The 14,801-nt window shown below is 35.9% G+C and overlaps 1 protein-coding gene across 2 annotated transcripts in view; it reads left to right on the top strand.

Annotated features, from left to right (window-relative positions):
• ERO1A (endoplasmic reticulum oxidoreductase 1 alpha) overlaps window positions 1–14,801 on the top strand; it is a 56,412-nt gene that overhangs the window by 20,437 nt on the left and 21,174 nt on the right. The window contains exons 5-9 of one of the 2 annotated variants that reach the window (XM_064571068.1): window positions 4,599–4,675; window positions 4,774–4,847; window positions 9,646–9,766; window positions 12,329–12,375; window positions 14,765–14,776. In XM_064571068.1, coding sequence (XP_064427138.1) covers window positions 4,599–4,675; window positions 4,774–4,847; window positions 9,646–9,766; window positions 12,329–12,375; window positions 14,765–14,776 — 331 coding nt within the window. The remainder of the gene's footprint in view (window positions 1–4,598; window positions 4,676–4,773; window positions 4,848–9,645; window positions 9,767–12,328; window positions 12,376–14,764; window positions 14,777–14,801) is intronic. The other variant, XM_064571069.1, reaches the window with a different exon arrangement.

The following is a 14,801-nucleotide window of genomic DNA, read 5'->3' as shown; positions in this document are numbered from 1 at the left end:
GTAGATGCAGTGGTACATTTACATATCATTCTGATATATGTGATTTTTCATTTAGACTAAATAACTGTTCTGAATTAAAATTTTCTGATGTTATGAAAATTTATTATGAAAATTTTCATATATACAGCAAAGTTGAAGGAATTTTCCTGTGAACACTCAAACTCATCACCTGGATTCTACCATTTACATTTTGTAAACTTACATTATCTCATATGTGTCTGTCCATCTTTCTAGTTATCCATTAAAAAATATTATTTTCTGGATGTATTTCAAAGTAAATTGCAAGCATCAGTGTGCATTGCCTTAAATGTGTCATCAACTATATATATATGTATATACACAAGTAGAAGTGTATCATTAACCAGAGTCCAGTATTTCCTTATATGTATTTTTTATAAAGTTAACATACAATGAGATGCACAGATCTTAAGTGTGCATATGCTAAATGCATATACCTGTGTGATCTATGCTTCTATTATAATAGGGAACATTACCATTACCCTAGAAAGTCACTTGATACCCTGTCCCAATCAATTTCTACTTCTTCCCTCAGGGGCAACCACTATTCACTTTTTCCACCATAGATTCTAAAGTAATTTTGCTCATTTTTGATTCCATGTTTTTTTTTTAAGATTTTATTTCTTTATTTGAGAGAGAAAGAATGAGACAGAGAGAGCATGAGAGGGGGGAGTGTCAGAGGGAGAAGCAGACTTCCTGCTGAGCAGGGAGCCCGATGCGGGACTCGATCCCAGGACTTCAGGATCATGACCCTGAGCTGAAGGCAGACGCTTAACCGACTGAGCCCCGAGGTGCCCCCTCCGTGTTTTCTTGGTCAAATACAAAGGATGACGTCATAGCTATTAATGTGTTGGCTGCAACGACAGAACTTTGCACATGGTTAAATGACGAGATCATCATCAAAACTTTTTGAAGTTCATGCTGTTGAGGGAAAACATTTGTCCCTGTTGTGAATGCCAGTATAAATTCATTTCAAGCTCAAAACTGAAGACAAAATATTTGTTGTGTGGTGATAATATACAAATTTTGATAAAAACAGTTCTGACTAAATCAAGAAATCTGTGGAGCAGAAATGAATTTGTAGTTGGTTAAGATATACACATAATTCAAGGGCACCTGGCTCGGTCAGTAGAGCATGTGACTCTTGATCTCGGGGTTGGTTTTTTTTTTTTTAATTTTATTATTTATTTATTTATTTATTTATTTTTTAAAGATTTTATTTATTTATTTGACAGCGAGAGAGAGACCACAAGCAGGGGGAGCAGCAGAGGGAGAGGGAGAAGCAGGCTCCTTGCTGAGCAGGGAGCCCGATGCAGGGCTTGATCCCAGGACCCTGGAATCATGACCTGAGCTGAAGGCAGATGCTTAACGACAGCCACCCAGGCGCCCCTGATCTTGGGGTTGTGAGTTCAAGCCCCACATTGGGTGTAGAGATCACCTAAAAAAAAAAAAGATACACACATAATTCATAATTGTGTCCAAACATGCTGTGATATTTTACCAATTAAGATTGAAGTGGTAATTGTCAAAATGTACAGGTTTTTATATTTATATATACACTTAATGACCATAAAATTTTTGAGGTGAAGCTAATACTGAAGAAAATATTACTTTGGCATGGGCAGGAGTACCTTCTTTGCTGTCCATCTTTTATAAATGTTTGAGCTTGGGGTGCCTGGGTGGCTCAGTCGTTAAGCGTTAGCCTTCAGCTAAGTTCATGATCCCGGGGTCCTGGGATCGAGCCCCGCATCGGGCTCCCTGCTCCGCGGGAAGCCTGCTTCTCCCTCTCCCCCCTGCTTGTGTTCCCTCTCTCTCTGTACCTCTCTCTGTCAAATAAATAAATAAAATCTTAAAAAAAAAAAATGTTTGAGCTTTTGAAGACTATTTTGTAAAACAACCCAAGAGTCCTTCAGTGGTATTAACTAATTTCTAATAAGTGAGATCTCTAAATGTCGATTACTATATGTTTAACATCAGTGGAAAATTATTATTCAAAGTATCGATGAATGGAATGCTTAAAGAAAAATATCCTTAGCTTTTGAAGGTTTAGCAACTTGCACTTATTATAATAAAGCTTGTAAACAAAGTCGTCGAAATTTATTCCTGCAAAAGCTAGGAAGGGATTGAACACATTAGGTGGAGAAAGTTCAAATGGTGTTGTAAGGTTTAATTCTGAAATTTTATAATTGTGTTTTGGAGTATCTCCTCTTGTGGGAAGAGTCTCTTCTTGATGAAACTTGTGTTTTTATTTGGATAAGTTTATATTCTCATCTGAAATGAAATGATATAAGAAGGCTTACAATTTTGTAGTATCTGTATTAAGCAAAACATTTAAAATAATAAAAAAATTATTTGATGAGTTTTGTCTTAAAATATTTAGTGAAGAAACATACTTTGGAGGCAAAAGAATAGACCTGAAAATAATTTGGTATTTTAAAATAGTTTCACATCTTTACCTGTAGAGAGAATATTTTTCTCAATTAAAAATTATAAATGCAGGGAAGAGCTAATTGAAGGTATTGATGATTTCAAATTGACTAGCCATAAAAATTAACTTTGAAGAAGATTGTGGGTAGTTTTATGAAAAATTAAAAATGATAAGTTGAAAAAAATTTCTTCAGAAAAATGCCAGTGATATAAAATTGAGACATATGTGACTTAACAAATTTTTAAATAGAAACAAAGAATAGTAAAAAAAAAAAAAAAACCCAAAGGTTATTTTGTTTAACTTATGTTTTAATGATCAGATAGTTATAATGATAAGGTTTTAAAATTTTTTGTTTTAATATACATAGGTATGTCATTTTTTGAACAAATTCTATTCATTTTTTGATATGTATTTTTAACTTTTTATTTTAAGCTAATTAACAGCTCATAGAAAAGTTGCAAGATTAGTATAAAGACATTTTGTGTACTCTACAGATTCACTGATTTTTAGTATTTTGCCTCATTTTTCTATATACATATTTTTATATACATATTCTGTATACATATATACATATTCTTATTTTCTATATACATATTCTTATTTTTGGAACCATTTGAGAGTAGGTTGAATATATCATATCCCCTTAATACTTAATTATGTAGAAAGAATTTTAGTTTTGAAAATAGTGTTGGGCAGCGCCTGGGTGGCTCAGTCGTTGGGCATCTGCCTTCGGCTCAGTTCATGATCTCCCGGTCCTGGGATCGAGCCCCGCATTGGGCTCCCTGCTCAGCGGGAAGCCTGCTTCTCCCTCTCCCTCTGCCCTCTGCTCTGCCTACTTGTTCTCTCTCTCTCTCTGTCAAATAAATAAATAATCTTTAAAAAAAAAAAATAGTGTTGGAATTGAGCTGTCTGTCTTATAGGTCAACCAATGTAATGAAACAGAGTTGTTGTTCAGTAAATAAATATTTCAAAAAATTGTATCATTTCAGTTATCTTAGTGTTCCCTTTTATCCTCGGAAGTGTGATAGGCTGGGCAGTCATTAGTATGGTCATCCTAACAATAAGGGCACTCAATAAATATTTGTTGAGTGATTGACTCTGTGCCTTCTTTTTTTTTTTTTAAGATTTTTTATTTATTTATCTGAGAGAGAGAATGGGAGACAGAGAGCATGAGAGGGGGAGGATCAGAGGGAGAAGCAGACTCCCCGCTGAGCAGGGAGTCCGATGCGGGACTCAATCCAGGGACTCCAGGATCATGACCTGAGCCGAAGGCAGTTGCTTAACCAACTGTGCCACCCAGGCGCCCGACTCTGTGCCTTCTGCTTCCAGTGTTATCTTTCAGCTTTGTGGTGGTGATGACCAGTGTGTTGTGAAATCTTATGATCTACATTCACTTCCGCTGTGCCACATACATGCCTAGCAGAATAATGTGTGTGTGTGTGCATGCGTGTGCATGTGTGTAAGGCTTAGATGTTGAGAAGGAAGTGGTTAAAGAATATATTTTAAAAACCTAAAGATACTGGAATACTTTTTATAAGACTTGGTGGGCCCCAGGGCATATTTAGAATCCTGGCATTTAGAGTTGAGATGGACCTAGACACACGTCATCTGGTCCAACTGCTTATTTAGGGAAGAGAATACTGATGCTTCCAATTAGGCCATTAGAAAAGTGGGACATTGGGGCACCTGGGTGGCTCAGTTGGTTAAGCGTCTGACTCTTGATCTCAGCTCAGGCCTTGATCTCAGGGTCATGAGTTCAAGCCCTGTGGTGGACTCCACACTGGGCATGGAGACTACTTTAAGAAAAAAAAGTAAAAAAAAAAAGTGGGACATTATCTCATGATGCTTTGCCTAGTGTTCCTTAGACCTCAGAGATTTTCTTAGTGAACAGCTTGGTAATGAGTTATCAGAACTATATTCTTTATTTTGTGACCATATAGTAAATGTGTTCACCAACAAAAACAAGGGACAAAGCCTTTTATGTCTTTTTTTTAGCTTCAGGGGAGATGTGAGGGCTTAATTTTTTTTTTTAAGTTTTAAAGCCAAGGAAATGGTGCTAGGTATAAAAGAACTTCAAATAACTTTGAAGTTCTTTTAAAAAGTTTTTAAAATGCAGTAAGTTGTAATCTGTTTATTCTCCTTTTTCTTTTAGTATTCTGAGGTAGCCAATAATCTCATTGAAGAATGTGAACAAGCTGAACGACTTGGAGCTGTGGATGAATCTCTGAGGTTTGATTTTTTTTTTTTGCAGTAGTATTTTATGTTTTTTCTTGTGAAATGATAACTTAAAAAAAAGGGATAACTGTACCTGTTTTCTTTATTTGAAGTGAGGAAACGCAGAAGGCTGTTCTTCAGTGGACCAAGCATGATGATTCCTCAGACAACTTCTGTGAAGCTGATGGTATAACATTTTTTATAGTATGTGTTTTGTTTAAAATTGGGTGTAAGGAAAAAAAAATCTTTTTTTTTTAAAGGTTTTTTATTTATTTATCTGATAGAGGGAGAGGGAGAGGGAGAAGCAGGCTCCCCACCAAGCAGATAACCCAATGCGGGGCTCGATCCCAGGACCCCGGGATCATGACCCGAGCTGAAGGCAGGCACCCAGCTGACTGAGCCAGCCAGATGCCCCTGAAAAAAAAAATCTTTTAAAATGGTTTTTAGACCTCAGTTTCTAAAGTATGGCAGTTCCTCAAAAAGCAAAAGACGGAATTACCACATGACCTAACAATTCAACTGCTAAATAGGTACCGAAAAAGATTGAAGACAGGGGGCGCCTGGGTGGCTCAGATGGTTAAGCGTCTGCCTTTGGCTCAGGTCATGATCTCGGGGTCCTCGGATCGAGTCCCGCATCGGGCTCCCTGCTCCTTGGGAGCCTGCTTCTCCCTCTGCCTCTCTCTCTCTCTCTCTGTCTCTCATGAATAAATAAATAAAATTTAAAAAAATATTTAAAAAAAAAAAAGATTGAAGACAGGGAAACAGATACTTGTATGCCCATATTTGTGGTGGCATTTTTCACAAAAAAACGTAGAAATGACCCAAATATCCATCAGCAAATGAATGGATAAACAGAGTGTAATAAATACATACAATGGAATATTATTTAGCCCATAAACAAAGTTTTGATATGTGCTGCAACATGGATAAACCTTGAAAATACTATGCTAAATGAAATAAGCCAGACACAAAAGGACAACTATTGTATGTTTCACAGAGTAACCAGAGGTTAGTGGAGGGGGAGAATGGGGTGTTATTGTTTAATGGTTAGAGTTCCTGTTTGAGGTCATAGAAAAGTTTGGAAACAGTGGTGACAGTTGCACAATGTTGTGAATATAATTAATGTCACTGGATTGTACTCTTAAACATGGTTAAAATGGTAAGTTTTACGTTATATACGTTTTACCACAGTTAAAAAAAAACAACAAACCCTCAGTTTCTGGAAAAAATTTACCTCCTGAGTCTGACTCTTACAGTTTTGTGTATCTCAGTAATATATAAAATATATATATGATTTTTGTAATATACACATTTTGCATAAATAGCTCAAATGTAGAGATGGAGATTGTAAAAACTTGCTTTTGTTGTACTGGCCTTGGATTGTTACATATTTTCCTTGATGGTGTGTGTTGCTTTTGGAAAAGAGAAGAATAAACCATGAGTTGTATCTGAGATATGGGAAGCTGGGCCAGAGTTCTGGTACTGTTCAAATCCAGGAGCCCTAGGACCTATTAGAACCCTTTATTCAGATTTATGGATTCCCCTATTTTTCCTTTTTCTTAGTTGAACTGTTAGCCTTTTAATTGGCTAACCACAATCAAATCAAACTGAGTTTTGGTATCCTCCAGTGGCTCTTTTGAAGCAGATTAATGATCTTAAAAAAAAAATAAGCAAAAAGAATGATATAGATCATTTTCATTGCAAGTGAGAGACAAATCCTGCAATTCCCTCCAAAAAGAGGAAGGCAAAGAGAAAGTACTTATTTTTAACTTTGTGGTTTCATTTTTTGGGGAAAAAAAAGAAACATATGCTTTCCTTAATGTAAAACATGGTTATGCCTTGGCAAATAATATTTATAATCCTTTATTCCTAATTCCCAAATCTGAAAACTCTGAAATATGAATATTTTCCCCCTAAGTTTAGCACAGACTCTTTTAGTGTGAACATTCACATGTTTCACTACAGAAATATTTTTGGTGTTGGATTAAAAGTTGCTGCCCCAGTCCCTGCTGGAGTAATTATTCAGTATATGTTGCATATGCTATAATATTTTTCTTTTTTTTTTTTTTAAGATTTTATTTATTTATTTGAGAGAGAGAGAATGAGAGAGAGCACATGAGAGGGGGGAGGGTCAGAGGGAGAAGCAGACTCCCTGCCGAGCAGGGAGCCCGATGCGGAACTCGATCCCAGGACTCCAGGATCATGACCTGAGCCGAAGGCAGTCGCTTAACCGACTGAGCCACCCGGGCACCCTATAATATTTTTCTAAAATCTGAAAAGTTCTGAATTCCAAAACACATTTGGCCCCAGGGATGTTGGATAAGGAGTTGTGGACTTACACCAAGGTTTAGACTAGTGTAGAAGGGGGGCAAAATGCTCTCCCAGCCCCTTAACTTTACCATCTTTTTCACAAGGATTCTTTGGCCTGAATATTACTATGAGATAAAATTAAACTTTTAACATGCAGCACATTTTTTTTTAGACCTGCAGCATTAGAGAAAGGAAAGTAATACTTTAACTTCGTTTATCAAAGTGTACTTTTGAGACTACCTGCTTATATTTGTGTAGGAAGGACTGAGAATAATTCTTATCTGGTGGAGTTCTGTTATCTTGGGTGAATCACTTGTCCCTTTATATTTGTTTCTTCTGTTAAAGGAGGGTGAATATTAAAAAAAAAGGGATAGCTTTATAAGGAAGATATAATATATGTAAATGGTAGGTAGAAGACAGAGGTATTCTGTAAATTTTAATTAGAAATTTGAGCTTTTGTCATCTGACAAAATATGGCTATAGTAACAATTTTTTAAAAATTTTGTATTTATTTACTTAGAGCAAATGAGAGAGAACACGAGTAGTGGGGAGGGACAGAGGGAAAGGGAGAAGCAGACTCCTTGCTGAGCAGAGAGCCCAACATGGGGCTCCATCCCAGCCCGGGATCATGACCTGAGCCCAAGGCAGACACTTAACCGACTGAGCCACCCAGGCGCCCCAGTAACAGTTATTTTTTATTAAAAAGTTGAGGCAAGATGAAGTATTTGTTATAAGTAAAATTATGAGTCAACTAATATTTATGCCTGATTAGGCAGAATATTAAAAATTTAATTACTAGTAATTTGTTTTCAATCTTAAAGTACTAGATGCTGAGCATTATTTATATGTTTTAAAAATGAGGGCTATTTTTTATGAATTTATCCTAATTTGCTATACTGTGGCAATGCTTTTAGTATTAATTGAGATAAACAGAAGTATCTGTTCCTGAACCAGAGGATCCCATACAAATTTGTTTTAAGTTTTGTTTTGTTTTTTAAAGTAATCTCTACACCCAACCTGGGGTTTAAATTAACAACTCCAAGATCAGGGGTCACATGCTTTACTGCCTGAACCAGCCAAGCGCCCCTGTTTTTAAGTTTTTATTTCTACTTTTTCTAGTTATTTTAATTGCCACTTCTGCATGGACTCTCTTATTTCTAGATGCTGTCACTGTGCTACTTCTAGAAGCAAAATTTCCCCTAATTTATGTCTCTAATGTACTGTCAATTGGGATAAAAATAGCCAAGCTTAGTTTTATTTTTGTTTTTGTCATTGTGTTTTTAATAAGAAATGGGAACTTTTCCGGGCTCCTGGGTGGCTCAGTCATTAAGCGTCTGCCTTCAGCTCAGGTCATGATCCCGGGGTCCTGGGATCAAGCCCCACATCGGGCTCCCTGCTCGGCGGGAAGCCTGCTTCTCCCTCTCCCACTCCCCCTGCTTGTGTTCCCTCTCTCACTGTCAAAAAATAAATAAAATCTTAAAAAAAAATAAATAAATTGAATTTCATAAAAAAAAAAAAAAGTAGGTACTTTTGAGAGCTTGATGGACTTTCTTATAAGTACCTGTGTGCTCAGATTTTTGTCATCTACTCTGGTTGCTTTTTTGCCCACTTCTTCATTTTTTGTTGGTTCATGTTGTTAAGCTTTATAAATGAGGAAGGTATTACTGTATATTAAATAATTTCTCAAAGCCACTGGAGAACGAGGGGACATTTTTTTGTTTCAAAATTATAATCCATTACACAAATTTATAGAACATATGAGAAACCAGTATCTCACCAATTTTTATATGTTTTTTCACTGGTATCTGTAATTGACTTTCCTATAATTCTTATCTTTTCATTTTATTAGGTAGCATTCGTACTTAACAGTTTTGTTGATTGTAAAATGTCCTGTTAAGATATCTCATAATACCACTAGCTAATATGTATTATACTCGTACCGTGGTTCTGAGCACTCTGCACATATAAACTTACTTAAGTCTCACAGTAACACTGAGTATTATCTCCATATTATAAATAATGGTACCAATGCATCGAGAACATAAGTAATTTGCCCCGGGTTCCACACTGAATAACTAGTAGAGCCTGGATTCTGACCCAGGCACTCTGGCTCCAGAGCCCCATGTGCTGCTGTTGGACATTTAGGTTGCTTCTAATTTTCCCTTTAATAAATAATGCTGATGCAAGTATCATCCTGCTTATAATTTTTTGCATGTTTAGGATTATACCTTTGGGACAACTTTGTAGTGGATCTTGATGGTGGTCATGTAAGAAGGAAGTTTCTGGTAATAAACAGTGTCTGGTAGTAATACATCTTCATTTATCCTAGTTACTGATGAACTGCTTGCAGTTAATGTGGAGGGAAATATATAGTATATTTTTCATCTGGATAGCTTATCAGAATTAAATTACCATGTTTCTTCTATTCTAAAATTCACATATTCCTATTTTTTACCATTTTTAAAAGCAGGATGCTTTTGCAACCAGTGAGTACATTTAATGTGTCTGTTTGTGCCTTCCTCTTTTCTCTCTCATCTTTCTTGTAAAAGGTTGTTTTTAAAGTCTGGATGCACTGTTACATTTGTGGTGCCTTAGAATCAGTGGAGTATAGTCTATTATACTAGTTTTTTAAGGTAACTGAAGAAAAAGATTTAATGGAACATTTCATTTTACAGACATACAGTCTCCTGATGCTGAATATGTAGATTTGCTCCTTAATCCCGAGCGCTACACGGGTTACAAGGGGCCAGATGCTTGGAAGATTTGGAACGTCATCTATGAAGAAAACTGTTTTAAGTATGTGTCCTTTTCACTTAGAAAGTCCTGACATATAGAGTGATTTTTATTTATAAACAAATAAACAGTTAATAATGACTCTAAATTGCAAATCACATTCATTTTGTTAAAGGATGCATCTGGACATAGAAACATTCTTATTCATTAATCCACTTCTCCTCTGGGGAAACATATGGACATGAGTTTCAACAAATATTTTTTTCTTCTTTAAAAGACATAGACATAGAAAAATAAATAAAAAATCTTTAAAAAAATAAAAGATAAAAATGAAAGACATAGAATAGTATGAGACTTTTATGGGAATATTGTAGACATTTCACAGGTGTTCCTCTAATGGATTATAGAATCTCATTTTATAGATGGAATAACGTAGAGCCAGCCAGGTTTACTTCATTTCCCAGGATCATATTCTTAGTAGTAAAGAATAGATGACTCCTAAATCTCTTTTTGGTGCTCTGTATTCATCTTTTGAGGCTCTAGTTATTTTACCTGCTTTCAAGTTCAAGTTAAATTAATTTCAGAGAATAATTATAATAGGTAACACTTGAACACTCACTGTGTGCCAGACTTGTGCTAAGCATGGTACATACATTTTCTCTTTTAGTCCCTGCAATAGCCCTATGTTGTAGTCATCACTGTTTACAGATGGACAAACTTGAGGCTTGCAAAGGTTAAATGATTTTTCCAGTGTCAAAAATCTAGTAAGTGGAAGAACCCACTTTGTACTCTTACTGCTACAATAGAAATAGTTTCATCCCTGTGTGACTGGGACATGCTTCAAGTTTACCCGCCTCTTATAAGCCACTGGCCTCTAACCAATGTGCTTATTGGTTTTTGGAAGGAATTTGTGTGTGCATTTGCATTATACTATCTCAGAGGTGGGGGGAATTCTGAGAAAATCTTTGGAGTTCCCAGGTAACAGTAATAATACATTTCACTTTGCATAAGTCAAATATAAGAGATTAGCAGTTATGCTTATACCAATAAAATGTCAAGTCTGTTTCTTTTTTTTTTTAAAAAGATTTTATTTATTTATTCATGAGACACAGAGAGACAGAGAAAGAGAGAGAGAGAGAGAGGCAGGCTCCCCATGGAGCAGGGAGCCTGATGTGGGACTCGATCCCAGGACCCCGGGATCATGACCGGAGCCGAAGGAAGATGCTTAACCAACTGAGCCACCCAGGCGCCCAAGTCTGTTTCTTTTTTTGATTTGAAAAATTTCCAGTTTTGAAGTGGAGAATTTTCATTATTTACTCATATCTGCCATGTGTTTCATTTAAATTCCCTGGTTTATTATTAGGAATGTTTGACTTAATTGGCTTACTTTACAGGTTTTTTGTTTTGTTTTGTTTTGCTTTAGATTTTATTTTTATTTATTTTTATTTTTTTATTTTTTTAAGATTTTTATTTATTTATTCATGAGAGACAGAGATTGAGAGAGAGGCAGGGGGAGAAGCAGGCTCCCAAGGAGCACGGAGCCCGATGCGGGACTCGATCCCAGGACGCTGGGATCATGACCTGAGCCGAAGGCAGACGCTTAACCATCTGAGCCACCCAGGCGCCCTAGATTTTATTTTTAACTAATCTCTACACCCAACTTGGGGCTCTAACTTACAACCCCAAGATCAAGAGTTGCATGCTCTACTGACTGAGCCAGGCACCCCTAAAGGTTGTTGTTTTTTTTTGTTTTTTGGTTTTTTTTGGTTTGTTTTTTTAATATGAACTAAAATAGAGTCCAACTGAAGCATTTGTTAGATTTTATATTTGTATTGTAGCTATTCCCTAACTAATTTTTATCATGATTCCCAGTATAAATATTTCTAATATATAAAGAATATATGAGGCACAAAATTCAGTATGTTAAAATATAGCTTACATGTTCTGTTCTCAAAATGTCTCAAGTTGTGAGAGTTCATAAAATTCAAATCGCAGACAAAGCAATCCCCACATTTTACTAATGATACTAATGAATATTTAGTTTGAGATTTAAAGGCACTTCGGTGACATTTTAATTCTTTTTTTATATTAAAAAATACCTTTTATTGAAATCATAACAAACTCGGTGGCCACAGGGTCAGTTGACATACATAAGATTAGCTAAGTGGAAAATAATCTACCCACAGTGCTTTTTCCCCTTTTTATTTTCATGCTTGGTTTGGGTATTTATATTTCTTGCTTGTTCGTCTTTCAATCAGGAGTGCGCTTTGTACCACATGCAAACACACATATGTGTACGTGTGCATAGGCAGAGCGTATGTGTATATGTAATATATGTAAAAACATTAGCAACTCTAGAAGAGCTTGACTGGTGTTTTCTTCCTTTGTTTGAAGAAGTGATTAGGAAATGGCTTTCTGGCTGCTACAATGGGAAAAGATCAGAAACTTGCTAAAACAAGCAATTAGAGAACACTAAATATTTTATAAGCTCAGTGTTTTTAAAATAGTTTGATTTTGGATGTAGTCATTAAGCGGCTCTCTGAGATAATTTCACTTTTACTTAGATAATTATAACAAGATAGGTAACATAATTATATTTTACAATTTAATTCTTATTGTTTCTAGGCCACAGACAATTAAAAGACCTTTAAGTCCTTTGGCTTCTGGTCAAGGTGAGTTATTTATTTGCACTGTTATATTATTTATCAGCCAGTGAACTTTGGTTAAAAGGAGGAGGAAGGCCGGATAAGAGTTGGCAAGAGTATTGGAGATCATATATTCCTGTTTCCATAGAAGTCATGCCTCACCCTTAAGAGAAAGTGGTGTTTAAAATATTTACACCTCAGTAAGGAGTATTTGTGTAATGAAGTTTATGGTGTTAGATTATCATAGGATGGAGATTAGGTTAAATATTTATTCTTCTGTGCATTTTTACATAATGTGTGTTTAGTTTTTTACTATTTTTCTTCAGTTTCTAGTTAAATGAATATCCAAAAAAACTGCCTCAAATCTTTCCCAGAACCTGAAATGATTGTACATATTGGGAGTCTGATTTCAAATTCACATGTCTTTATGCTTCATTAACATGTTTCATTTTCTCCTTCCATACAAGATCTTGCCCAAATGCTGCCTTTTCCACCTTCCCTGACTCTCCTAACTGGAAGTAACCCCTCTCTCCGCATAAAGTGATCTTATGTCACGTTTTGTGTCTCTTACCCCATTTCCACTGTCTGGCGTTATTTTACTATTACGTGTCTATTGATCTACCCTAGTACTTTGGGCATATGGGGAGTATTTATTGGTTTCATCTGTTAATAGAGAGCCTGACACATAACAGATGGAGTAGTTTGTTAAGTGAATGATTGATGAAAACTGCTCTCCCCATTTAATGGGCTTGACTACCGTTGGGAAGATCACTTGTTCCTTCAACAAATGATTACTCTCCGTTTACTATGTGCTAGGCACTGTGCAGAGGCAGAGGGGGTGTAAAATTGAAACTCAGAAACCCTGCCCAGTCTGTAATAGTCAGAATGGTTTGTTGAATAAACCAGTTCAGTGTATGATTTCAGACTTTTTGCTTAGGAAATCTATATCCCTGTTCCCGTAATACGTGCTTACTGATGAAGTCTTTGATGTGCTTTTAGGAAATGTATAAGTTTTTCATTTTTTAAAATTTGAAAAGCTGCTGATCTCATACAGTCAATAAACATAAATTTCCTCCTGGAAAGCAGTGAGATTGCATCATTCCCTAAATGTTGGCAGACTAGTCTTTCCTAGATTAGAAATGAAAGAACATCTTTAAACAAGAGTTTGGATTTATATGACTCACATATAGTAACTCATTGGAAGCTATTGATTTAATATCAGATGAGTGCAAATTCCTAGGTAAGGGGTGATCCTCAGTATGAACTCACATTATGATCTGATTAACTACCCTCACTTATCATAAATATAAATGGGAACAGTTTAAATGTTTATCATTAAGGAACTGGTTAAATGATTTATGGTATATTCATTGAGTAGAATATAGCCATTAGAAATATTGCTGAGAATTTGTATTCATTTAGGTCAGTAATGACCAATAGCACATTGAAGAAAAGAAACAGGCATCAAACAGTATGTATATTTTTGTAAAAACATACTTAATATAATATCTAAATGTCTATATGTAAAGAAAAAGGACATTTACCAAAATGTAAATGGTATTTATCTAGGGCAGAGGGAGTTACGGCTAACATTTTTTATTTCGTCTATGTCTTCTTTCTTAAAAAAAACCCATGTATTTGCAATGAACAGTGTTATTTTAATAATCAAACAATGATGGCATTAAATAAGCATGGGCAAAATGAAGACAGTTTTTTAGTAGTAAATGAGCAGCTGCTTACAAACTGCCGAACTGTGCATAATTTGAATCTTCACAAATAGTCTTTCAGAATATTCCTAAATAAGGTAAAATTTTACAGTGTCAGTCTGGAGGTTTCAAAGCAAGAACACAATTCTTTTTTTTTAAATGTTTTATTTATTTATTCATGAGAGTCAGAGAGAGAGAGAGAGAGAGGCAGAGGCAGAGGGAGAAGCAGGCTCCCCACCTAGCAGGGAGCCCTATGCGGGACTCGATCCAGGACCCTGGGATCATGACCTGAGCCGAGGGCAGACGCTTAACCATCTGAGCCACCCAGGCGCCTCAAGAACACAATTCTTTAGCAGAAACCATGTTATAGATTTAGGATAAATAAATGTGGAAAAAGGCGCTGCCAACCAAATAACCGTAAGTCCTTAAGGTACTGGAGAGTACTCTCAGATGATGGATTAGATTTTTCTCTCCCGTCAGCCCGTATTAAATCTTGTACGAGCTGAAACCACTCCTCACCCAGGCTCTTGGAGATGATGCCCTTGAAGCGAATCCGGCATAATTCCTATTTGCCACTAGATAGGGTTGTGTCACAAGTGTCTCCCTCAGATTTTGCTTTATACAAAGTCTTATTTTTTGTGGAAGTATAGCATTTTAAAGTGACATCTGGAAGGACTTTATAATAATCAACATTTTGTTTTGCTTTTCAGGGAAAAGTGAAGGTAAATATTTCTTTATCATATATAT

The sequence above is a fragment of the Mirounga angustirostris genome, unplaced genomic scaffold (assembly GCF_029215605.1).
Source record: "Mirounga angustirostris isolate CCGP_5_RB_7025 unplaced genomic scaffold, mMirAng1.0.hap1 SCAF_9, whole genome shotgun sequence".
In the NCBI taxonomy this organism is placed as follows: domain Eukaryota; kingdom Metazoa; phylum Chordata; class Mammalia; order Carnivora; family Phocidae; genus Mirounga; species Mirounga angustirostris.
The sequence above is the reverse complement of the archived record's forward strand: the minus strand, read 5'-3'. Positions and strand labels throughout refer to the sequence as shown.